This window comes from Nesoenas mayeri, assembly GCF_963082525.1.
Source record: "Nesoenas mayeri genome assembly, chromosome: 1".
Lineage (NCBI taxonomy): Eukaryota > Metazoa > Chordata > Aves > Columbiformes > Columbidae > Nesoenas > Nesoenas mayeri.
Genome location: NC_137541.1, coordinates 97600201 through 97627317, shown reverse-complemented (window position 1 = coordinate 97627317; position 27117 = coordinate 97600201). Strand labels below are relative to the sequence as shown.

At 38.7% G+C, this 27117-nt stretch overlaps 1 protein-coding gene across 1 annotated transcript; it reads left to right on the top strand.

Moving 5' to 3' along the window:
- Nucleotides 1–5416: 5416 nt before the first annotated feature.
- On the top strand, nt 5417–22181 carry LOC308044351 (interleukin-5 receptor subunit alpha-like; the record flags this gene model as incomplete). Its single annotated transcript, XM_080351002.1, has 10 exons — nt 5417–5519; nt 5870–6024; nt 6157–6304; nt 6880–6988; nt 7074–7261; nt 11237–11373; nt 15467–15611; nt 19478–19562; nt 20622–20712; nt 22059–22181. 10 exons carry the CDS (start codon nt 5417–5419, stop codon nt 22179–22181), a joined length of 1284 nt encoding a protein of 427 aa, XP_080207128.1.
- Nucleotides 22182–27117: the final 4936 nt, after the last annotated feature.

The window sequence follows — 27117 nt, the reverse complement described above, 5'->3', positions numbered from 1 at the left end:
AAATGCATTGTAATACTAAATATAGTCAAAGTTTTCAAAAAGGATTTACCTCCCTTTATCTAGTTTCTTGTTAGAAAATTATGGTTTTGTACACCTTAAGCTCATGTCTGATAAACTCCGGAAGAAGGGGGCCGTTGGATTGAAGGCATTAGAAGTAAAGGCAGTTGGTTTGGCTTTACATTGTGTAATAGCATTATCTAGTGTTAACAATAGAACAACACAGGGACCTGAATACATTAGTTTCTAATCTAAAGCAAAGATTAATTTATTGAATCTATGTGTAAGGGAAATCTGGATATAAAGCAGTCATAGTAATCACAGCAAAAAATACATTATTGAAAGAAAAAGACACATAGTGTACACTCAAGATGTAAAGCAGCAGTTTCTAAGGCTTTAATAATAAGGAGTTGAAACATTCAATTGAGTTTTTATATGATATCTCTTTCATTGTTTTTTTTGTTTGTTTGTTTATTTGGTTGGTTGGTTGTTTTTAATGTGTATTTTTACCATACGTACTGAAAGACTGAAATATTTCCATACTTAACTGTAACATCCTCTGCCTGGGAGGAGGATGAAGATCTTTACGTCTCTACCACTTCATCTAAGAAGCCATCCAGGTGAGGGGGATGCACGGCATCTGTCCTTTCCAGCATTTCATGCTGTGGACCCAGTAGCTAAGGATGGGGAAAAGCAAAGCAGAAGAGCCAATTTCTATGCTCTGAAGGCGAACACACCAGTTAGTAGATGAAAGAAAATATACTCCTTGATCTCTTCAGCCTTTTGTAGCAGTGCTTGTGAAATGAGACTTTTAAGACAATAATAGCTTGTCCAGATTTGACTGAAACGACAGTAAATAGTGCATTCTTGACAACATAGTTTCATTTGTACACCAAAACTTGAGGTCAGATTCTTAGTGAATAAACTTTATAACATGTATGAAGAGGCATATCTGTTCCAAACCACATTCCCAGAAAAAAAACTGAACAATTTTATCCATTATTCTACCTCCAAATTCAGCTTAGGGTGGAAAGCTAGAATGCAAAATATCACCTTGTATGAATAAAGGGTAAGTTGGTTTCAAACTCACTTATTATCAAGGCAGTCAAACTCCCCAGAATGTCACTCATATCACCTCAGCATGGCTCACAATTGCATAAGGGAAAACTGCAAACTAACCACATTTACAAAATAAATGGGGTAAAAGTAGGACTATTTCAGAGGCAAAGCTGGGCAAAGCTTCAGACATGAAGAATAAAACAGACAGTGACACCACTTCAAAATTTAAGATTTGTTTGCTCTTTTTCCTCCATGAGTTCTGGGACTTTTGGTTACCTGTCGAGTTTGTGTTCTTTTTTTTTTGCCTTTTTTTTAATGTAGTGTGTAGTAAAAGATACTTATTAGCCACTGAAAAACCAAGAGAACAAATAGCAGGTGGGGTGTGATCTTTGTGAGATTTTAATTTCATAGCAACCACTTGCATCAGGCGATTTGATTTCTTCTATAGTGTCTTTTTCTTGAAAGATAAAAGCTCATTAAAATACGTAAAAAGTTTTGAAAACTTCCTCTTCTGTACGTAAAGAGAAAAAATAGTAACTCTGACTAATGAGCTGGTTATTCAGAGGTGTGTCTCTTTTAGGGTATTTTTGAAGAACTTGGGTGAGGTTCCAGTTGTGTTCACGTATTTAGATGTGGGCTCCGGTCCCACAGTGGGAATTGGCAGTGGAAATGGGCTTTTCTGAGAGGGTGTCTTGCAAAAAGGGAAGTCTCTTGAATCAATTTCTCATTGTAGTCTTAAAGCAAGACATTCTTCAGTGCTCAACTCTCCTGCTTCTCAGCCTCACTGATGGATAGGTATCCAGGATTTAACATGCATTAAAATGAAGGTAAGTTTTGAAAAAATAATGTAAATGGTCCTATTGTTTTGACTCTTCAGCTACCCAGACCTTTAACATGTATTTGACCTATAATGTTTATTTCATTATTCCTTAATCAATTTCAACATAGTCTACTATAAAATACAGGGGCTTGAAAAATATGAAATTACAGCCTTAAATGAAGCATAATTTTTAAGTAGTCTTAATCAGACAAAGAGTCCTGGTGATTACTCTTAGGTAAGACTGTGTATTAGAGCCATGAATAAAACATTTCATTGCTTAATGGTTAAATTTACTCTTTAAATTAGGCATATTTTTCAAGAGCACTTGAAATTGTCCTTTTGGACAATGCTACTATTTTTTACAAAGAAAACATTAAAAAATAATCTGTTTCTTAAAATGTTAACTTTTGTATTTAGGAAGATATAATAATCAACCCCACAAAATTTTCAAAAATGTCTTTATTCAAACACAGGGACAGTGAACAGAACTACAATTCAGGAAACTTTTAGGCCTCCTGAATTCTTAAAATTAAACTGTTTATTTCCCCTACACTCAAAGTAACTGCTCTTATGTTTTGTGAAGATTGGTTTCACTACTTTCATTTTTCTTTCTCTGACGGTCTAGTTCCCAGATTCGCCAGGTGGGTTTTGCACAAGACCTTACAATCTCTACAGCTGCAGTGGTGTGGGGGATGGAAGTTTCCCCCATGTTGCCTCCCCTTTCTTTACTCCAGCAACCCACTGTTGTAAACCAGACATTGCTGGGCAGCAAAAAACAGGCATTGACTATAGTTGAAGTTCAGTAATGAAACCAAGGTGATAAGCAAAAGACCAAAAAACACCCCTAAAATATAAGCGTAGTACTGTTTTTAAGTATTAAGAATATTTCTCTACTAAAAAAAAAAAAAAAAAGAAAAAAAGTATTTTTTGAAAGTGCACTCTTTGGAAAACAATCAGTTATTGAGATCATTTATATTGCATTAGATTGACTGGATGGTCTGTAAGTGTATTTAGTCAGTGTGCATTTCTCTGGAGACAAAAGGACTAAAAGGTCTTTTTTTTTTAAAAAAAAAAAAAAGTCAAGCAGTGAATTTTATTTTGCACCTTATGGACTGAATTTCAACACCGTATGCTCACACAAAGCTCTTTACAACACAGCATTAGAAACGCACAGTCCTATCTGTGTATGTTTGAGAAGAAATGTTGTGTCATTCTGCTCAGCTACACTGGCATAAATAGAAATATACATTATTTGAGAAGTCGTGGGCTGAAAGCCTTTATGTATGGATTATGATGGCTTTTCATTCCTCCTGATGACCTTGGGTGTCCTTACATTGCAGTGCTTTCACTTCGCTGTTTCCTGTGGACCAATTCATTCCATATAAACATAAGAAACACCCTGTGAGTTCAGCCCCATCTGTTATTCTTTCTGCAGCAGCGGCATCAGGAGGTGCTAACGGGATACAAACCTCAACTCTGGCCACCTCCTGCAGCCCATTCTCCAGGTATTCTCCCAGCATCTATAGTTGCTGAATTAGGGATGTCAGAGAGATGTCTCTAATACGTTTAAGTACCTTTTCACGTTCCAGCTTTCCATGAATTTGCCTGGTCCTGTTCTCAGCCTGCTGGCAGCATTTGCTGGAGCAAGGTGCAGGAATTCACTGCATGCTGAATGGAGAAGTGCCTCTCAGTGCTGTACAAAAGTTACTCCTGGGAACAAGTTACTTCTGGGAAACAGCAATGACCTCTCCTGAAATACCTTTCTTTGACTCAAATTAGGGTTTTGTTGTTGTTTTTTTCTGAAATTTATTCAGAGTTTAAAAATCTTCCTTCTCCTGCCCCTGTGTTTTCTCTCTCTAACTGAATGCATTTATATTACGCCACAGATTATTTCAGGTTTTAGCACCAAATGTTGTTGCTACTTTAAGATTTATTTTATTCTTTTTCCTATTTCAAGTCCCCTTTTGACTTTTTTTTTTTTTTTTTCCACAGATGTAGTCATGTTACTGACAGGCACAAATATTGTTACTTGCTTAGTGTTTTCCATCCTCATTAATTTCCCATTTTCCTAATTCAAATAAAGTTCATACATGTGCCTAGGACTATTTTTAATAGTTCCATCTCATGGGAATGGATGAGGCTTTTACAGCCACTATATGTTGAATTGTAAACCCTTGAAAGCTCCTTGTTTTCATTTTATATTTTCCCCGAATTTTACTCTTGCCATACACTGTACTGTTCCAGGGGCATCATTAGTGGAAAGTGAGGGTAAGGACTGCTCAACCCTTCCCTCTCCAGGCAATTAGAACTGACTTCTTTCCTATAAACACCCAGCAGGATTTTTTTTTCTCCCGTGCACATGGTGTGACATGCACACTACAGTTGCTGCTGCTGCAGCTGAGACCAGTGCCAGAATGAACCAGGTGGATGAATCTCTGCCTTAAAGAGTTTTGTTATGTTTTTTTAATAGCACTTCATAAACAATGATGGCATTCATTAAATGACCTCTTATTCATGTCAATATGCAAAAATAACGCTATAAAAGAATGTATATGTGTATTTTTTTTCCAGGTGATCTCATTGCACATTTTTTGGATGAGCTGAACATTCACACATTTTCCTCTATATGAACAATGTCTCTTGTTAGTCAATATATTGTGAACATTTTGATACGGCTCCAGTGGTCTTTTTGCTGATCCCTGGTTAACACACGTAGTGTGTGAGGATTTAGTATTGAAAACAATTGCAGCCAAGGCAAATCAGTTAGTTTGGGAGTGAAAGACCCCAGACACAGAGGTGTAATAATTCTGTGGAGAACTCGTAATATATCAGAGGTTGTTTTACAATAAAGCAACCTTTGTATGAATACTCAGCCATCAAACAGCAATTACCTCTTTCTAAAACCAACTTTGATCAGTGTGGAATCTGTTTGCTTCCTGTATCCCAAACTTAGCAACCACCTGATATACTCCAGCTGATAGTCATTTTTGCAAATGGCAAGATTTATCTGTCCTCAAATATTTACAGTTCATGTCCTCCTACAGTAGATACCTAAACCAGCTAACACAAATCACAATCTAGAAGTGACAGTCGCTCTGCTGTCACTAGAGGCTGGATAACTCATACAGTTACAACTGCTGGTTTTGTGTCTAACTCGTGTCAGGTGGCTCCTTCCCCAGCTGTCTGCTTTCGGTATCAGTAGTGTCATATCTGTGGTCTGGCCTCCCAGTCAAAGTGGTACTGCCATTCAAAACGAGCTCAGCATGGCACACCTGTCCTCTTTGGCCCTGGCACCCAGTTAAAGAGTGCGCTTAAATAGAAACATCCTGGGAATAGAAGGCACCAATGAGCAAGATCCTTTAAGCATATGTCATTTCATATTTACTTCTTATGCTTCAGACATCACTTAACTGGTGAAGTGACTGTTTCGTCTTATTTCACAGATGCAAAAAGAAATCATCGTGTTCTAAGTGCTTTTTCAACCAAACTTGGAACTAAAGAATCTCAGTTTCTACAGACCCGAGGCCCAAAGCATTTGCTATGGCACGTGCCACAGTCATTCTTGTTGTGCCAATATTAAGTTTTTTCCAACCTAAGACAATGTTTTCCACTAGCCTGACAAGTGGACAACCAGAGGTAATAGGTAAGTAAAATATTAAGTTCATCCTACACGAGCCATCACAGATGTCTGATCTGAACGTGTCATCAAGGCACTTTCTACAGCCCATAGAGAGAAACGGAGACCTGTGCTAGGATATATGTCCAAGACAGGTAAAAGAGAGTCACATAACATTTTGTGAGCTGTGGATAGGTAAACATGAATCTCACTGCCAAAGTCATTCATGTTCAACAGAGCTCAGCAACTACCTGCTGCACGTAAAAGCAGAGCTCCTGGGGGAGCTACGGGGTATGTAGGCCTTACTGAGAGCCAAGTCCTTCGTCTATGCAGTAGTGGGCTCTCTCTTCCTCTATGTAATCTCATTGTAATTGCAGATGCACTTCGGCTACATAATGTTCTGTGGATTACCAAGCATGAGTCAAGAGTTATTCTGCTCTGGAACAATAACCTGACAAAAGAAGAAACAGAGAAGTACACAGTGAAGTATATTTTGAGGTACAGATTCTTCAATAGCACTCATGAAAGGAAAGTAAGTTGTTCAATGGTTATCCATAGTTTAAAGTGAAATCATATTATTGCATTCAGTAGATGAATTTGCACAATTTCACTCTCAGTGCTTAGTACCATCTACCTTTGTGCAATTCCTTCTCCCTCCTCTTAGGAAAGACTGCAGGAAAAGAAAAAGCTAATACATCTTGAATTATACTCTGGCTTTAATGCTAAAGTTAAAACACAACTTTTTGGAAAAGAAACAGAAGATGTAATTAAGGAGAGTGGCTGGACAGAATTTATTTACAAGGCACCTCCAGGTCAGTTATTTCCTACATGCTGTTAAGACATCCAATCATTTGTGATAATGTTCTGTCTCAGTTGGAGACACAGCATTTCTGAAAGCTCATTATTATCTTACGCTACTTTTTTTGGCATGGAATTTTTGAGCAGGTGACACATAACACCTTGGAATATTGGAGAATTCTTTCCTTTATTAGACATGTTCAGATTCAGAAAACTCCAGCTCTGCTGAACAAGACCTCAGAACAACCCAAACTCTCTCTCCATATTCCCTAGCAACTCATATCTCTTGAAGATTGCCTTCTGAATCACCTGGTTTCAGGAAATCTTAAAAGAGCAGAAGTTTTCAGCTAATACTTTGGACATTTTTTTTCTTTAAGTGGGTTAGTAAGGCTTTTGGTGGTAGTAGCAGATGCACTTCTCAGTTGTTATTGTCCAAAAAGCAGAAAGACACATTTGTTTTCACCTGCTACCTATTCACACTTCTAGAAATAAGGCTCCATAGTGGCTTTGTAAAGGAAAACAATTTTTTGTTATGAATTCCATGTAAAACAAGCATCACTCTTTCTTTTTTCCCCTTTCTTTGTTGCAGTATATATTCAGAATCTTTCATGCATCATATATAACATTTCTTTTTTCAATTGCACCTGGCATATTATAGAAGAAGCTCCTGAAGATATTCAGATCTTTTTTTCACATAGGTAAGGGTCTTGTGCAACATAAATAGGAAACCATGTTTTTGTGCCTAAGTCTTTGACTTACAAGACTCATACTTCCTTCCCACAGACATGTAGGAAAAGATTTCAAATGCCAGCAATATATAAAGAATGCAAGGAAAAAAAATATTGGTTGCCATATGAAAGAAATATATTTCCAACCATCAAGGAAAATCAACTTAAACATAACTGTAAGAGATCTGAGAAATAATTCAAGTGGACTGTCTTATTGCAAAGCTTTTACACCTCAGAGAATAGGTAAGTACTATCTCATTATCTACTATGAAAAGTTCATTTATTGCATTATTTCCTTGGTCTGGAAAGCAAAGAAAGGAGGGATGTGTGACAAAGTCAGAATATTAATTTTAACTTTTTATGCATTTATCTCTCTGGGAATCTTCCACAAAGATTAAACAAAATGGATTATGGCCCAAAGGTTTTTATTTTTTTCTCTGATGGAATATCATTGTTTATCTATAACTGGTATTTTAAAAAATTGATAGGTTAGTGTTAGAAAATGCAATTTGAAAAGCATTATATCCTTACTTTCTCCAGTTTTTCTCTTTACTATCTTTTTCTCTTTTTTTATAGTACTGAAGAAAATGTGATTAAAAAGAAACATAAATAGACAAAAATGTCATTCATAACTGAATTTAAGAATATGAATGTTCTCAAACATCAGTAACATTTCTATTTATTTATTATGTCCTTTTCCAGTTAAAAGTACTTTGACAGTTATTTGTAATTATCTACAGTTTTGAATAGTCATATAAAATTATTTTTTCTTACTTGTCTGAGAAGTTTGAATTAATCTCATGGGTAAGAAATTCACCTGATTTTTAACACAGACTGCAGATTCACATACCTTTAAAATATGAACATGTTGATCATATTCCAGACCTATAACACAGGAATCAGTCATAACTCAAGGGATAGAAAAAGCTCATTCAAAACTACCAACATTTATTTTGAGTTAGTTCTCATTTATTCTGTTTTAACACATTAGAATTATTTTCTTTACTTAAAGAATTACATTGCAGTCAGAGTCAGTTATAAGCAAGATGCTTTGTTTTAGCAAAATAAAACATTTTTAAGAAAATCAGATTTTCTTGGAAAAACAGTAATAATAAAAAGAAAATTAAAAAAGCAGAAAAATTATGTGCAGGAAGACTGTATTAGGTGTTTTCATAGCTGACTGGGAAGATGCTCACTTCCAGACTGGCTGCCTTGGTCTGATCCCACCCACAGTTTCCAGAGTAGAGTTGCCATAGTGCATCCAGTCTTAGGATCAAATGCTTCATACAGCAACAAAAGCTTTCAGGTAATATTCAGGGGTGATTCTTGAGCTACTCTGATTTCCATTACAACCTCACAAGCTCCACCTTGGTAGTTTCATGTCTTCTTCCACCCTTCTGCTACTCCTCAGGCAACCTTCTCACCCAGGGCCTCCCTGGGGAACACAGGGCTGGGGTGGGCAGGAGTGAGTGAGTGGATAGGTGGGAGGCAGCAGGATGTCCCTTTCTTGCTTCTCTCTCCATCCGCTCAATCTCCATCCCCTTGCTCAGAGCAGTCACCACCTCCTCTTTGCAGAGGCCAGACTGCCAACATTTGCTTACTGTCCTTCTTCCATTCCTGTCTTAACCATTTTTAGCCATCAGCAGGGTGCACACCTGTCAGAGCTGGCTCAGCCAGCAGCCTTCCCTCATGCCTCAGCACCAAACAAAAACCCTGTTAACTTGCCTTGCCTCTAAAACCCATTGCCAAGCTTTGGCATGGCACCACAAAATCTGATTGTGCTTGCAGGGGATGGTTTTCACTTTGCAATTACTGACTCCAGCACTGCAAGCCTCAGTTGTCTTCTCCCTCCTAAGAAGGTGCTCTTCAGGTCACACACATCAAAAAGGGTCATTTATACCCTTTATAGGTATATAGCCTTACCCTTAAGGCTCTCCTTAAACAGGGAAGTCTCCAGCTGGGCTTGGCCTCAGACCTTGTGCAGTCCTGCTGGGAGTTACCAGCCCCTGCAATCCAAGCTTTCTTCCAGTAACATGGAAGGACTTGGGCGTACTGGTGGATGAAAAACTGTACACAAGCTGGGACTGTGCACTTGCAGCCCAGAAGAGCAATCGTATCTTGGGCTGCATCGAAAGGAGCTTGGCCAGCAGGTCAAGGGAAGTGAACCTGCCCCTTTGCTCTGGTGAGACCCCAACTGGAGTGCTGCATCCAGATCTGGGGTCCTCAGTACAGGAAAGACATGGATCTGCTGGAGAGGGTCCAGAGGAGACCACCAAGATGATCCAAGGGCTGGAACAGCTCTCCTACAAGGAAAGACTGAGAGAGTTTGGGTTTTTCAGCCTGGATATTGTGACCTTTCAGTACTTAAAAGGAGCCTATGAGAAGGATGGAGACAGACTTTTTAGAAGGGCCTGTTTTGACAGGACAAAGAGTAATGATTTTAGACTAAAAGAGGGAAGATTCAGGCTAGACATGAATAAGAAATTTTTTACAATGAGGGTGGTAAGGCACTGGCCCAGGTTGTCCAGATGCCCCATCCCTGGAGACATTCCAGGCCAGGCTGGACAGGGCTCTGAGCAACCTGATCTAGTTGAAGATGAACCTGCTCAGTGCAGGGGGGTTAGACTAGATGACCTTTAAAGGTTCCATCCAACCCAAGTTATTCTTATGATTCCACCATGACATATGGTCTGATAAAACAGGATTCATGCACACCCTGTGCTGCAAGCATCCCAAAAATTACTCAGTTCTGGTTGTCGGAGGGGGGAGGGGGCTGAAGAAATTTCCAGATAATAAGAGAGAATAGCATGAAAAAATTGTTTCCTACTCTTGGTATGCTTGCTGAAGGGAGAGATGCTCTGGGAATAGTATTTCTCAGACTAAATGAAAAAAAGGTTGCTGCTGACTTTCCTCACTTTCATGTCTCATAGTGTGCCTTCACCCTAAAACACAGATGTTGGTCAGTGCCAACAGCCTTGGGGACAGTCAGAAGCTACCAATTTTACAAGACTGAGGGAGCCCTGGAATAAGTATTTTTACTGACTTTATAGAAATTTTGCTTAAATAGAGGAGACTTCTCAAAGAGGGGAAGGAAACAGAAAAGTCTGAAAGGAAACCCCAGTGTGACATACAAGTTTGTGGAGAGACATGTGGTCACACAGCCCCAGCTACTAGAGCAAGTACAGCGGCTTCATGGATGAGTAACGCTGCCACTCGCCCTTTCTGTCTCTGACTTCTGTATCCAGCACCACATTGCAGCCCTGTTAGTCCCAGACCTCACTGATCCTGTCCACAGACTTTCCACACACTTCTGCTGCTTCTAGGAGAGTTTTTCCAGAAAACTTCAGCCGCATTTCCTCCCTTTTCAGCAATGCAACAGCAGCCAGAGGGGACTCAGTGTGAATGTTCCAGCATGCACCCAGGATCAGTACCCTAACACTAGAAAGCAACTGTAGACTTGCTTATCTAAACCAAAGGCTAAAATCCTGGGAAGTCAAATGTCCCTTGCTTACAACCCTGTACCTTATCCCTTTCTAAAAAAAAAACATTGTCATCATACTCCATGCACTTTGTGACTGGAGAACAATGGCAGGAGGGGGATTTTTTGTTTGCTTGTTTACATCTCCTAAACACGTTGTGCTTCCTCCATAGCAAGTGCTTGCCTACTCATTTAAAAGAGAGAGAGAGAGAGGGAGATTTCTGAAGCATCTGTAGCAAAATTCTTATATTTAATAAGACCTGCCAGAAGCTGGTATCTTTTCAGTAACCTCTCAGTGAGAGATGAAACTCCATTTTTTTTTCAAAGTTATGCTACTAGGCTCATGGGCAGACTTGCGGTAACCCACCAGACACAGTGGAAATTATCCTAAATGGCAGACAGCCTGTAGCAACTCAGATGTCTCCTTGGCATCAACCCTCACTTTGGAGAGTGAACTCAAAGGTCTCACTTCTCCTGTCCACCCTCGCTACCTTCCCTGGAAAGAGAAATGAAAAAAAAAAAAGAAGACTCCCTTATTTTGAGACGGAAATGGATGCCATTTGGTAAGCAGCACTTTCAAAGAAAATATGTCACTCACTGAACGCTTTCTTTGGGTGTGATAATCTCCCAAATAGTCAGCAACGTATTTTAAGGACTAACATACTCTGTTTGTTTTGCATCAGCACGAATATGAGAAAAACCATGAGGTACACAAGGTCTCTCTGTGCTCTTTTTTTCAGAGAAACTGAACCCACCCATCAACGTCTCAGTTTCCCTTGAAAACAGAAGTATTAAAATTCACTGGAAACCCCCGCCTACTATTGGCTCTGCAAGTAACAAGTGCTTTTTGTACCAAGTGAAAATAACAGATCACAAGGTAAGTGGGTTTTTTGGTAATACACTTATTCTGCATCACGTAACTTCCATAAAAACTATGCATCCCTTGAATTTAATAGAATTAAAATCCATACTTTAAAGAAGTCCCAAGGTCTTTCATGACTAATCTAACTTTTTTTTGTCTTTCTTGTCAAAAGTGGAAAATCAACACATGAGGTCTTTCAGAGTCATGCTTGCATTGGACTGGATTTGTTTTTTCTTTTCTTTTTTTTTTTTTTTTGTTGTTGTTGATTTGTTTTGGTTTTGTTTTTGTTTTTTCTTTGTACATTACTATTGCAGAGATTATTGGAATTTTTGATATAGAAAAATGAGTACTGATAAAAAGTAAAGTTTAGCAGCTACTTTGGTAATATTTTTAAAGAAAAAAAATCCCATGTTATTTCTGTTATTTCTACATACATGACTAAAGGAATGATCCATGTTGTTTGCATGTGTTAGATATATTTTAAAAACTTTAATGGTGTATCAGCAGCTTCTTTTAAGTCTTACCAGTAAGAAACAGAACAGCATTATAGTTTAGGCTTTGACATATGGTGACTAAATACCATCTGACATAACCTGGTGACATTTTAAAATTACCTGGAAATAAGAGCTGAAAAATTTTCATGGAGATTCTTATTTGAGCTCTCACAGAGTAGAAAGACAAGCACTTAGTTCAGAATACGGTAGGTATGCAATTCAGATGTGCGCTGAAATGTGAATTTTCTGAATCTTTGTTGTTTTCATCCAGCTGTCTTTGAAGCTGTGTTTTTGTTTAAGAACCTAAATTTCAGCTAAGACACACTTGAGTGTGTTATTACTCTGACAATAAAAGGCTCATCTAAGCTGGCTGCAAACATTTTAAAGGTGATTAAGCCCTGAAAGAACATATGACTAAATTGGTATGCATCCAAGCCTTGTTAGACATAGTAGAAAGGAGAAGTGCAATGAGGTAGACATGTTATTGATCACATAATGTTATCTTCATAAATTACAGTAGGGCTTATTAATTCAGATGCAGTGCTAATACTTCTAGGCAGTTTCCAAAACTGGCCTTGTTCTTCCCACGTTCCCTCATCGTACCACATGGAAAACCAGCCAAGTACTGTATGCGGGCATGTCAAACTTTCCCAGTCTTCTTTGTGTTTTTGCAGAAGACAGACAGGTAGCTTCCTTCTAGGCCACCTCTGCAAATAATTGTCATTCCCCAAACCATTCCTAAGTCTCATATGTCAAAACCCCTGTCCCGCATCTGGGGACTTGTCCTTGTCCGTTAACATAGATCCTATTCACTAAAGGCAGTGAGCAGAGGGAGAAGAGGGGTCCATGCCAGGTCCTTGTTGTTCTATTCAGACATGTGATGAGGCCCTTCTGATCCCATTCTGCCCATGTACACAGATTCTCTTCCTGTTTCGAGACTCAGAGCAATCCACAACATTCATACAGCCACTGCAGCCCCTGTTTCCAGCTTCCTAACACCTTCCACTCTCTGGAAGTAAACATCAAATACATAAAATAGTCTAGTACACCTGTAGTTAAATGGAATAAACCTTTTTTATTTTCCTTGTCTTATACAGCTGCCCCTCTGCTTTGTACACATTTGTAGGATATAAACATAGGAGAGGAAAGCAAAGAATAATCATTTGGGCATGGAAGTGTATAAACATCTAGAACAGTGGAAAATCATGTTTTGTTTTGTTCTGTTTTTTCCTCAGATGGGATTGTTTGGGAATACAGGAGAGAAGCAAGTGTGATAACAACAACAAAAAAAAAGATATATGAGGGTGTGAGATAAATGAGGGGGCTTTAGGGTAGATTTGAGGAGAATCAGTGTCAAAGTTAACAATGACTACAATAGTGTTTACCTAGCTGAGGAGCAAAATAAAAGAGGGGAGGTGTGAGTGCAGAGTTAAGGAAGAAAAGCACAGCAGTTGCTAGAAACATAAGAGGGTGAAGAATGGAGCAAGCCTGAGATACTGTTTCCTGGTCAAAGCAAGGTCTTAATTGCAGTCACAGAGACCTAATGAGTTCAGGTATTAGGGTGTCCCAAAGTAGGCTTGTAGATATTTATTGAAGAACAGGTAAGAGTTTAATGATTAAAATATACAAGTTTACATTTATTTATTTTGAATATTTGAAGAGATGAATTGCTGAATACTTCAGTCGCACAAATAATGATATTGTGATACAGATCGCTAAAACTTGAAAATAGGGAGTTGAGTCTGATGGAAGCTAGGAATGGTGGCATGCACTGTGGAAACAAGATTAGAATCTGAAATGTTGGGTAAGTCTGAAATCAACAAGTAAAAATTCAGTGATAAGGAAATATCCTGTGATTAGGAAGTACAGGTCAAATGTGAAAACACAAAATAAGAAATTAACACATAGGCAGCACTGCAGAAGAAAAGAGGTCTGTGGATTACACTGAACCACAAACTGAATCAATAATTCCGTGTTATTACACAAAGGTCAAAGATTATTCAAGTATATATGACAGGCATGTCACATGTAAGATGCAGGTTGTGACTAATTTGCCTTCCTAGCTACTGAGTTTCACCTGAAGTTTCAAACTGTGCTTTAGGCACCACCACAAAATACATGCTAAAAACAAGGTTCAGAGAATGTCAGTGAGAGTTCTCAAAATAAGCATAGGCTTTGAAAATACGCTCTAGGAATGGAAGACTAAGGGATATAGTCTAGAATAAAGGAGTGTAACCTGTGTTAAAGAGCATAGGGATCATACTTACCCATGCCAAGTTATGAGTAGGAAAAAAAGTGACTGGCCAAATTTGAAGCCAGGAAAATGTAGGCTAAGAGTTAGGAAAAGTGTCCTAATTCCAAGGAAAGCTTAGCACAAGAAAAGGTTTCTGAGGCTGCTTGGGGATTGCTCTGTACAGAGACAAAGGATTGGACAAACATGCTCCATGAATGGTCTGGGTAGATGTGACCAAAAGTTTCTGCACATCATGACTGCCAGAAGGTGACTGACTTAGTTTTGTAAGAAGTCTTTCAGTCCTACATTTTGAAAAATTCCTATGATGACATAAGCTTATTATTGGCTCCTCAGGAAGAAATTTTCAAGCACATCATTTGGTTAACACTTCATCTTCGTAGCCATTTACAACTATCTTTTGAAAGCCCAAGGGCTTTCCCTGATTTTTACTTACTTTTGAAAAACTTAGCATGTGAACTTTTGGGCCTATTTTTGGCAGCAGATCTGGAAAGATCTTAAGGAGTGTAAAGGAAGAGAAAGAAATGGCATGTTACACAGGGTCAAATCCATACCACACCAGTCAGTATAAGGAGAGCAGGAGATCACCTATTCTTAAAGCTGACCTCATAATACTACCTAATTTGCTTTCTGAACACTAAAGATGAAAAAATTCTGGGCCTCTCTGTGTCTGAGACACATACTTTCTACTTCTTTGCAACTTCCTGACATTATTTTTAAGTTGCATAAGCAGGAGTTTCCTCTCCTGCTTTCTTTTTTGTTTCTTCTTAAATTCTCAACATTGTTTATTTACAGAAGCTGGTTTTAGTTTTCAAAAGTGATGACTGATTCAGAGATCCCTGTTTTAAACTCTGACATTCCTTATGTGAGCTCGATCTTTTGTAGCAATGTGCTTTCTTTTATTGGTACAGCTGAAGATATTTCGAGATAGTCACTACAATAGTGGGTATCCCTCACCACCAGTCAGCTGAAAAATGCAAGATTTTTTTCTACAAGACAAGCAAGTTTAGCACAGTACCCACAGCAAAACCTTGAAACTTGCAGTTTCATAGCTACTGTATTCATCCTGCACTTGGTGTGATAAAAAATGAAAGGGAAATCAGTGTTTTCACATTCTTACTGTCCTACTATAGCTGATACCTCCTTCCATATTATCAGTTCTAGGTTCTCCTTAATTTTCAGTCCTGAGTTTTAATACAAGCCATGTAAGAGTCAGATTGTGTCTGGACATAAACACTTGTTTGGAAAATCTCTCCTACTAGGTTTGAGATGCAAATAATAGTATTTGACATCCCCAGATTTGTATCTGTTTGAACAGCAATGTGAAATCACCTAAAATATCCCCTTAAACCTTTCTTGACAGATTGTAGATGTCACTGAAGAGAAATATGAGTATCCCTTTCATAAGCCAGCAAAAACATGTGCAGCACAAGTGAGGGCAAAGAAAGAGATATGTATAAGAAACAAGATATGGAGTGAATGGAGTGAACCAGTCTTTATTCATGATGGTAAGTTACCATGTATTTACTATTTGTAACCCTTATCATTGGATATGTTCTTACTCTTCAATATATTTACTTCACTACTACCTCTGTTCTTGTCCTTGCCCTATTTTTGTACTGTAGCAGTACCTAGAGGTCCACACAACGCACCAGGCTCACACAGCTCTAGGTGCTGTAGGGAAAGGCAGTCCTTGGTTTAATGAGTTGTATAATACCTCCTTGGTCCTAAAGCAGTTTAGCACAGGGCTGTTCTCAGAAATGTTATATCTGACTCTTGACAGCCTTTAGAAAACAAGAATGGTCAGCAGCTGAGAAGCTCACTACAGTATAATATTAATCAAATTACATAGTCCTCAGGGACTAAGCCTAACATTTCTATTACTACATCAGGGGAATAATTTCTTATCTAACAGAGGTAGGAAGTGGTTTAGCTCTCATTTAAACATATTTGCTCTGGCCTCTAGAGCTCACTTCAGCACAAATTATACAATAACCTTGTAATACTTTTCCTTCACCTCCTATGACTAGATTTTACCATTCATGTGCTAATAAGGGAAACTTGTGTTTTCCATGATGAGAAAAATACCTTCACATGCAGCAGTTTAGTGTCAGGTTAGGTAAAGGCAAAGGAGTATAATGGAGTGACACTGTATTTATGGAGAGAAAATGATGCATAGACTTGTCTCTGTGCACTGGCATGCAAAAAAAAAAAAAACCAGAAAAAAGTACAAGACTAGTGATAATTAAAAAAGATAGATATCTTTATTTAATGCAACAGATTGTGTGTTTTGGAATATGTCTTTTTGATCTGTTGAGCTTCTAGTACATATTTATCTGAAGACAAAGGAAATAAAAGGCCAGACATTATTACTTTTGCAATGGATTGGAGGTAAACTCAGTTATGGGGTTTATAGGATGTTGCCTGCCTACTCTATCAGATGCCTCACCACATCCCACTGGTCTCATCCCACCTCTCATCTGCCGCCTTTGTTGTCCCAGATTCATTAATTTAATTTAATTTAATTTAATTTAATTTCATTTCATTTCATTTCATAAAGCATTTCACTTCTGAAATGCTTGGAGAGAGAAGTGTAGTTACTCCACACGCTCGTTGTGGTGAAGGAAAGAACATGTTCCAGCCCATTGGGGATTTGAACTACCCTTTGGAGATGCTTCTTTCTTATCACTGAAGACAGAGAGAGACTAGGATCATAGCATGGCCAGCAGAGAGGTCTACCTGGTGTCAGGCTGGACATACCTGATGGGTGGGCAGTGGAGGGAGGGGAAATTAGAAGGGATTTTTCTGGTGGGGGGATGTAGGTTTATTCACTCACTGCCAGCCCCTCACCAGAAGAAGGAAATGGAGTTGAACTGTCACCCATCCTGGTTCCAGCTTACCAAGCCTTGCTCTCAGCAGCTGCAAGCCTCCTACAACTGTTTTCAACCCTGCTGCTCTTCCAGCTTCCACTACAGCTGTTGTTGATGCTAAACAACCAAAGCATTTCTTCCGCTTCAGAAAAGTCTATGGCAGACAAGGCTGCCATTGCATATAAGCTCTAATACCCCCATGTGTTCAGTGCAGTGCGTTCACTTACCCCTTGAGCCTAATGCACAGATGCACAAGTTCACGTAGCGTGGCCATTTCTCTTCTTCCTTCCTGTATTTGAAGAGGATTGGTGGCTTTTATAATATGAATCTATGAATATATGACATAGAGGCACCACATGCTCAGGCAAACCTCTTTAAACATCTCCTTTGAGGCTGAGAGAAAGTTTTCTGCTTATTAATTTTGGGAACATATATAAGTGGACATTATGAAGTGCGTTTTAATATTGCCTAGATTAAAAAAACCTCATTATTAGGAGTATCGCTCATGGTAACTCCATGAAAGTCAGGTACCTAATTTCAGGGACACAGTGAATTGAAAAAAATCAAATCTTTTTGTGGAGTAACTAGAAAGGAGAAACATTCATTCAGAATTTTTAATTTTGCAAGGTGTCAGTTTTTCTACTGAAAGCCTTGATGGAGCATGCAATGACCTACTTTTTGTTTACTTCTACATGACATTCCGATGTTTCATCTAGGAAATGTACTACATTTCTTTAAGAATGTGTTTTTGAGAGTAATTTCAGCCTCCTTTTAAAAAAAGCTGAAACATCAAAATGAAATAACATAATTCAAAACATAACTAAAATATTTGTTCTGAAATGTTCCTTTGACATGAAAAGAATTTTTTAATTTTCTCATGGGAAACACATTCATTTTCCATTGGAATTAGCATATGCTCTTGAAAAAAACCCCACAATTTAAACTGAACTGAACTGTTTAGTATAGAAACTTTCTGCTAAAAAATGTTTGATCAGCTTTATTCACATATAGAAACTCAAAATAATTGGTCTGATTTTTAAAGCTGCTGAGGATTCATAGATCACTTTGAAGTTAATAGTAATTCAGAGGTGTTCTGCATTTTTGCAAACCAAGCCACTTGTTTTAGTATGAAAGTTCTGTTATTTGTGACTAAGATTAACCATTTGCATCTGAAGAAAAACCACCATAAAATAGTCTATCTAAAACAATATACATGCTTCTTTTTCTTCCTCCTTTCCAAAGTGCATGAGGCAAGAAAGCAAGAGAACCAAACCTCTTTGTGGTTTGGCTGGTGTAAAGACCACTGCTTCCTCTTCTCTCGGCTGTGTATGTGATATGGGATTAGCAGAATGATGCAGAACAATTACCTCAAGCAAAATAATTTCTATTACATAGTCCAGAGGTTGTTCAGAATATATCTTCTGTGCACTCATCTCAACAGACAAGCAGGGAAAAACTCCTTTTTCATCTTAAAGTAAATAAAGAGTTGCTCACAGGTTTGTGAGTTTTTTCTTGGATTCACAGCAAATTTGTGGAAATTCATAATATCCTTGGTTTACAATACAGATGGGTTCAAACTAGGAATTTTGTACAATTCTTTTGTTCTTTCAATTTGACGTAAATTGATCCTAAAACTGTTGTGTAACTGGCCTCAGACTATTAACATTTTAAGAGCTGTTCCTGCCTGTTTTTCTTCAAAGTACTTAGTTCAAAGAAGACAAACTAATTCTAGTTCTAAAGCTAGGTATTAAGCAAAACCAAACAAAGCAAATCAACCAAAAATACATTTTTGAGTCAAGCAAAGACTTGTTATTTGGGGTATTTTGGAGGAAGAAATACAAGGTACAGATCAGTAGTATTTGTTGAACAATATAAATATGTATTGCTGGCATTTCTTTAGGACTATGCCTAGAAGGCTTAAAACAGATAAACACAGTGAAAACCAAGTGTTGCTTTTTGAGTCAAAGCAAATATTTTGTTTGACAAAAAGCTTCCATTTTCATTTTCATTTTGCCTTAAACCAGTTACAGCTGTGAAGGGGTGAGGAGGCAGCAGCAGGGGTGATGGTGCGTGGACATGGGAGGTGGCAACGGCGGGAACGCAGAAGCAGCTGAGGCAACAGCAGGAGTGTCAATAGCAGATGGACAGAAGGTTTGATATCCAGAAGAGTAAAGGCTGGATGGAAGTATCCAGTGGCAGGGCAGTCCATGTGCGTCATGTGAGAGCAGAACTCCAGAGCAATGAGGGGATGGATGCCACTGGAACAGAGGAAACCAGGCAAAGTGCTGAATAGAGGCAGCAGCAAGGCTGAGAGCTCAAAGGAGGAAGCAGGAACAGTGCTGAAGTCAGAAGCCCCTGTTTCCCCTAAAAACCTCCAGGATATGATTCTTTAAAGCTGTGTAGTTTGGGAAGAGTGCAATATGTACGAGTTAACATATAGTTCATATATCTATGAACTACCCTTTCCCACATTATTAACATCAACTTTCCCTCTTCTTTTTAAGAAAAGACAGTAGATGCCATGCTGCTAAGCCTCCCGTTTTGTTTCCTGATTTTCCTTGGAGGTTTGCTGATATGTGCATGTAGAAGGTAATGTACATCTCTGGAATGTAATATAAATTTCTGGTGGAAGAGAGATCACGGTAAAAGTAATAGCAGTGGTCATGCACCCACCAATAATTAATGCAGCCAACTTCCTCCATGCCACTACTTTTCTGTCTGGCTACGTAAGTTTCCTATTGACATGGTAAAGAAGGCTTTCTTGAACTCAAAAATAAATGTGTTCAGGATAGGATGGTAACTCAAGGTGCCTTAATATCTGGAAGGTACAATAGGTAAATGGAATTTCTGTTAAAAAGTAAATTGATTGTTTAATTAATGACTAAATACTATTCATTATTAAGATAAGTTATCATGTGCTCTATCTTCTTTCAGTAAACAAAGATTCAAGGAACTATAGATATGAAAGAGCTAGTATAAGAACACAGATTTAAAAGTTTCCCTCGGGGCAAACAAAACGTAATTGAAAGCCATCTGCATCTAAACATAAAACAATATTCTGGTCAAATAATGAGGAGTGACTCTGGTCTCAAGAGAACAGCTCAGCTGGCAGATCTTTTCAATAGAATGTTTACATAATACTCAAAACCAACCTTTGTGCTGAAACAAAATGTTTTTATGGTTTTGCACAGACACCACTCAGTCTCAAACATAAACTGTGCTAGACGTCAGCAAATGAGTTAAAAGATGTTTTTGATGCTATGCTTGCTCTCTATAATTCAGCATTTCTCTCTTTGATTATTGCATTTCACAGGTAAAATTTTTAATTATGAGAAGCGTATATAGGTGTAGGGTTTTTTTTACCTAGAGACATAGTAGCATGTTAGAAGCTCTTACTTTGCTTAGAAAACATATGTTTGCACTTACCTGTACAGTCCTTTTGAATCCCTAACAGGCTAAAACCTAGTCAGGCTGAAGAAGAGCTGGGAAAAATGTTGAGAAAAATGTCTGCAGTGAGTCAAAAAAATTACAGAATGGCTTTACAAACAGTAGATGCCTGACTAATTGGTGTATCTATTACAGAGCATTATTGACGGATCTGTTCCTGCAAACATTTAAGAGTTACACGTCTGTGTCTCTCTCTTTTAGGTTTAGATGCCTGGAAGTTATAACTATGCCTGTTCCACATCCTTCAGATAATATCAAAACTTGGTTAGCTGCAGATGAGGCTCACCACCAGGTAGAGTGTGTCTGTCTTTCTTCTCTCACCACATTGACATGCATGATTCTAGTTGTGATTGGAATGGCACAGCTTTACATTTGGAGCAGCGGGTCAGTTTTAAGATGAACTGAGAAAAAAGTATGCAGAGTGTTTGTAGTGAAGCCAGAAGAGAACAGAAAGCTTGTGGAGATTACAAGACAATGATTTCAATAGACTGAACGGAGAAAATCCTCAGCGGAGTACTATCTCAAATGTGCCTCAAAGAGAGTGTTTCAGCATATCCACACTTAATGGGCCAACATTTTAAGGAGTGATCACCCTGACTCCCTGCAGAATAGTCGGTCATGGGATATTACGTGCATAAGCATGTGGGCAAGTTATCAAAGAGAAAGTTTTTGTGGAGATCTGCAAGTCATTTGCTATGTTGTAGTAAATGTGCACATTCTTATGGCAAATAAGAGGAGGCTCCACAATGCACACAACATAACTTACCCCAACTGCATACCTGATGCAGGATAAAACTGTATACAGAGATGTTCGCTTTGGAAGAGCTGATGTGCTATAAATTCAGATACTAGCTTATCTCATGGCAAATTACAAGTCTCTAGTCAACCAGGCAAAACATAAAATAAATATTTGCAATATTTATGTGGCTGTCATCAATTGAGCTCTTTGATTGGCACATCCGAAGCTTCTTATCTCTATCATTGTGTAAGTTAGAGGGAAAAGTGTGCTAGTCAGGCAGTGATCTATATCCCTATAACTCCAGTAAAACTACACAATGAAATGTTCTCTGAGGTACAGTAAGATAATATCTTATCTGGTTCTCCTGATGAGAAGGTGATGATGTGCCCAAACTATGTATTTTTCGAGGGAAACATCATCGAAATAGAAAACTGTAATGAAGATTTTTTCCATCCTATGTACTCAAAACATTTGTTCAGAGCCTGTACATACATATTATAATTGTATCTAAAATATTGCTGATACCCAAAATAGCAAAGACATTAGTTTTAGACATACTGTAAAAGTTAAAAAGATGGTGCTGAGGTAATCTGTTTTATCCGACAAATAAATATAACCCCTGAAAGCTAGGCTGTGGCTTTGACATAAACCTTAGGTACATAGTCATATGATCCTGGAGGGTGACAAGCAAGAAAATTAGAGCTCAGAGCAACTAAGCAAATTTTCCATGAGCAACTTCTAGACTGAGAGAGTAACTCATATGACCTCTGTATTCCAGTTACGTGACAGAGTATGTAATCTGTACTGATCCCAGATAAATCAAATAAGTAGCATGCTTCTAACAATTTGTAATACCATTGAATACAGGCATTGTGCTTAATGTAATTTTTATCCAACAGAAACCAATGTCAGTTGAAATGGAGATGCACTCAGAGGTTGGTTTGGATGTTCCAGAAGAGAATGGAGATGAGAACATCCAACAACCAAAATGTTTGAAAGAATATGGATTACAAGATCTGTGAGGATGACACCTTTTTTTATCTTCATGCAAGAGTTACCTTTCTATGAAGGGAACAATATTCTGACAGATCTAAGAATGGCTGATACTAGAGTTTGTCTGAGTCCAATAACTTGCAGTATTTTGAGCTCTGATATTGTGCAACTCTTAAAATGATCTTTGGATCACAAAGGCAAAGCAGTACCTTGCAGTTTGTCTCTATTTCTGATCTGCAGTCTGGTAAAATTACAACACCTCAGACAATATGGATGCCACCCAGAGGAACACGGACAAGCTTGAGAAGTGGGCCTATGTGAATCTCATGAGGTTCAACAATGCCAAGTGCAAGGTCCTGCACATGGATCGGGGCAACCGGTATCGATACAGGCTGGAGGATGAAGGGATTGACAGCAGCGCTGCAGAGAAGGACTTGGGGGTACTGGTGAATGAAAGACTGGATATGAGCTGGCAGTCTGCTTGCAGCCCAGAAGGCCACTTGTATCTTGGGCTGCATCAAAAGCAGCATGGCCAGCAGGCCAAGAGAGGTGATTCTGCCCCCATGGTCCATTCTGGTGAGAACTCACCTGGAGTTCTGCATCCAGGTCTGGAGCCTTCACTACAAGAAAGACATGGATCTGTTGGACAGAGGCCAGAGGAAGGACACCAAGATGACCAGAGAGCTGGAACACCTCACCTATGAGGACAGCTTGAGAAGGTTGAGGTTGTTCAGCCTGGAGGAAGGAAGGCTTCACGGAGACCTTATTGTGCCTTTTGCTACTTGAAAGGAGCCTATAAGTAGGATTGGGACAGACTGTTTAGAAAGGCCTGTTATGACAGGACTAAGGGTGATGGTTTTAAACTAAAAGAGAGTGGGATTCAGACTAGACATGAGGAAGAACTTTTTTTATAATGTGGGTCGTGAAACACTGGCTCAGGTTGCCCAGAGAGGTGGTAGATGCCCCATCCCTGGAGACATTCCAGGCCAGGGTGGAGGGGGATCTGAGCAACCTGATCTAGTTGAAGATGTACCTGCTTATTGCAGGTGGTTGGACTAGATGACCTTTGAAGGTCCCTTCCAATGCCAGTCATTCTATATGATCTAATACTGAAGTCCACTTGGATTAAAATGGAGTTAGAGTTAATATTTCGTAATGCTGCAATAGCTTCCAAGTACTGTCTCATAGATCAATGCCTTTGAAGATCAGTTGTTCATACGAATCTCCTTCTAGCTATTCAACATCTGATTGAAGTGGTCATGAGAGATGACGGAAGCAGTGAATATTTCTAGAAACAGCAGCAGAAGCTCACAAGGCTTCTCTAAAACTCAGAAATAAACCCCAAAACTTTCTGAGGCACTGCACTGTGTAAAAAGACATTGTCCATAAAGAAGAGACATGTGTGAAGATATAATGTCTTTTAATGTGATGGACTTATTCCTTTGCAGTTAGCTAAAGGAGAAGACTTCAGACCAGGTAAAGAAAACAAAGTTTTCATCTGTATTGTGATTGTTTAAATAAGTATAACTCAGAGAAATTCAAGTTCAGAACTGACCAACCATTGCTAATTATTTTTCCCTGTCCTTTTAAAGAAATCTTTCTTTCCATTTCCATGAGCTGATGTTCATTTTGAGGTACATAACCAGGGCAGATTATTTTAACTCTTAGTTGAGACAGTATTTATTTGATTACAAGAGAAGAAATACCTGGCCTCGATTTTGCAAGAAGTTTCTGTTGTTTTTTGTTGTGGGTTTTTTTTTGTTTTTTTTTTGTTTTGTTTTGTTTTGTTTTGTTTTTTGGTGTGTGCGTGTGTGTGGACAATCATTGAGTTTGTTTGCCATATGAACAAGTTCATAACCTGAGGAAAAAACAGTAGTTTTTACTAGGTAGTGTTACCTTTTCTGTTGCATTGTATTTTTTACAAAATGTAAGGATGGTCTTACCTTTGAACATCCATGTTCCTCCCCCTGTACCTGTCAGCCTGATGCCTATGCAAATCATCAGGGAGAAGAGGAATGGTAGATATCAGGTACTGAATCAAGTTTCAGTAATGACAACTCCTTTAATGTTTCATTTTCTGTTTTGAGTGTGGGTAGGAAAAGCAGCAATCAGCATATTTGTTTTTATCTTGGATGGTCGGACACCCACTCTGTGGTTAGACAAGACAGTTTATCTTGTCAGCCATGGTCCAGACATGTTTTCTTAAGAGGGGGGAAGAATTACTACTTTGGTTAAAAACTATTACAGGAGGCAGTTAGAAAATAAGTGTCATGAACTTACAAATACCTTTCTTGATTCAGGATGTAAAACTGATATAATGAAAGAATCAGAACATATGTGAGCTAAGTGGGGTAAAGAAGTACCACACATTGACCGAACACATCTGGAATCCAGACATTGTATAGTGAAATCAGGTCACAGTGAATATTATATCATTCCTTAAAATATATTTTATATACATATATTTTATATAGTTTTGTCTTGCAGCATTTGAAGCCCACAGCCAGTGCCAGGACTTAAAATAAGACAGAGGACCCATAAATTAAAGTAATTTTAATATTTTACCTGAAAATAGAATTCTTCTAAATTAAAGTTGCTTTGCTTACAAGAGACCTTGGTTTCAGTCAGTGTTGTGGGGGAGAAATTCAGGGTTCTACTTGCTGCAGATCAGTGTTTAGATTTCTTAGAGAGAAGAGCGACTTAAAATAGTTTGGTGGCAGGTTCCCTCTATTATTTACTGCATGGGGGAAATATGTCAAGCCAAGTGCTTCTTACCTTCTCTCCAGGTGCTTGTATCTGTTCATGAATCAAATTTTCAGGTGTCTTCGCTTCCTGATAACCATTCACTCTGGGGGCTGTGCCTTGGAGCTCTCAGGCAAGGTCTGTGTCTGTCGTGGTGCAAACTGTCAGGATTCTTCTCTCCCTGATAACCGTTCGTTCTGGAGCTTATTTTTAAAGCTTCAGTGGCAAACTTTCAGACGAGGCCCTTAACCACACACAAAACAGACTTTTAGGAAACAAATTATCAGAAAAAAAAATTAATGGAGTAAAATAGCTAAAGGGCTGGCTCCAGCTGGGTATCTGCGCAGAGGTCTACCTAAGCATAGAAGACTTGCCTTGGATCATTGTTTTTCTCATCAGTTCCATTTTTCCCAGCAAAATGCAAGCTAGACTTTATCTTGCAGGTGTTTAGTGTAGTCTGCAGTTGTTTTTGGTAAATATCAGCTTAAAATTTTAGCAAATCTAGTCCACTAAGTAACATGAATCTAAGAGTATATTAAAAATCATACGACCTTACGTCTCTAAATAATCCATCACATTTAGTGTGCATCTACATAAGCTAAATGAGTAATATTGAACTTGAATTGGGCTCATCCACTGACCTGTGAGGAGTAAAACCATTGCGATACAGCTCACTTATTTAGCAGGGAGATCTCAGAGTGGGCTCATCCAGGCTGCTGTATTTATAGAATGAAATGGTTGACTTGTAGTCAAATTGCATACAGTAGGAAAAGTCTCCACTAGACTCCCTGTGCCCACAAGCCACTGGCGTTCAGTGCCGTTCTGCTTCCCTGTGGGTCTTCTGGCAGGAGTTCTTGGCCTGGCTGCAACACAGGCCCTTCACTCCTCTGGAGCCTGGAACAAGCTGCTGCTGGTTTGGCTGAGGCAGGGGGGTCGAGTGCATCCACCACAGTCAATATACACAGTTTGCTCACATGCACATGGCAACCTTCAGACACACAACACACAAACCGGAATATTATAATATCAGTTATATGGAAAATTAATTCTAAACAAACAAAAAAATCAATATCTGGACCTGTCTGAGAAACACTTGACAAATTTGTTTACAAAATAGTATAATATTTTCCTTAAAATAAGAATATTATTCTAATCTTATCCTACACCTATACTCCAATAGTGGATTAATGCGCAATATATACATGAAGAAGTATAATTATCTGAAAGCAAAACTGTACCATCCTCTGTACTGCAATAAACACTTAAGTATACACAAAATCTTAGCTCAGCTGGCTTGCCCCTGTGAATGAAGCACTTCTCTTCACCTTTCCTGTGAACAAAGCTCCTGTCAATAAGATTTCACCTTCTGCCATTCAAGAGGCATGACCTGATGAGATCCTGGGCAGTGCATTGCAGATAGATTGATTTCTGTTCCTCTCCACATATGCATGTGGAGAGGGCACTGGAGTGAAAATCCCTTTGTCTGGATCATAAAGCACTGTCATATATCATAACTATGTATTTTTATGCTTTCAACTCCAAATTCCCACTTCTGCCAACTACATGTAGCACACAGGGACCTAGGGCTAGCAGTGTTATCCAATGTTTGTGTTTTTTCCTGAATATCAGTGACCATGCAGATGTCAGGTGTACCTTACTGTAGCTTCTGAGGGCTCAACGGCCCCTTCCCTTTGCTTTTAAAGGAGGATAATTACAAGAGGACAAAAGGAATCAGCAAAGCGACCCTTATACTTGGGACTCTCCCTGAGTTGTCCAGCTCAGGTTGTCCATTGCTGCCACCTACAGTCCAACAACCTGCTTTTAATGGGAAATATTCCTCAGGCTTTCCAACTGGCTTAACTCAAGTCAGGTCTGGTGCTTTAAGTGCACTGAAATAATGAAACCAGTGCACCTCCTCTCTATCTTGAAGACCTGGCCTTCATTAGAAGCAAGATTAATCTCCCCTAATTTTATCCTTCCCACAGTTGGGTGTCTAATCAAACATAACTGGCCAGAGCCCTGGGATACTGAGAGAAGGCTTCTGGTGAACACTTTATTCCAACCTAAAACAGGTGTCGAGGTAGGATAGGATGACTCTCCCTTCTGGAGGTGCTTGTCTCTTTTTCATTAGACCCTAAATGATCAGACTTAGATTAGATACCTGCATGGGTAAAACACTCTCTTCTTGACCTACTTATTCTGGCTCTTCTGATCCAGGTGAAA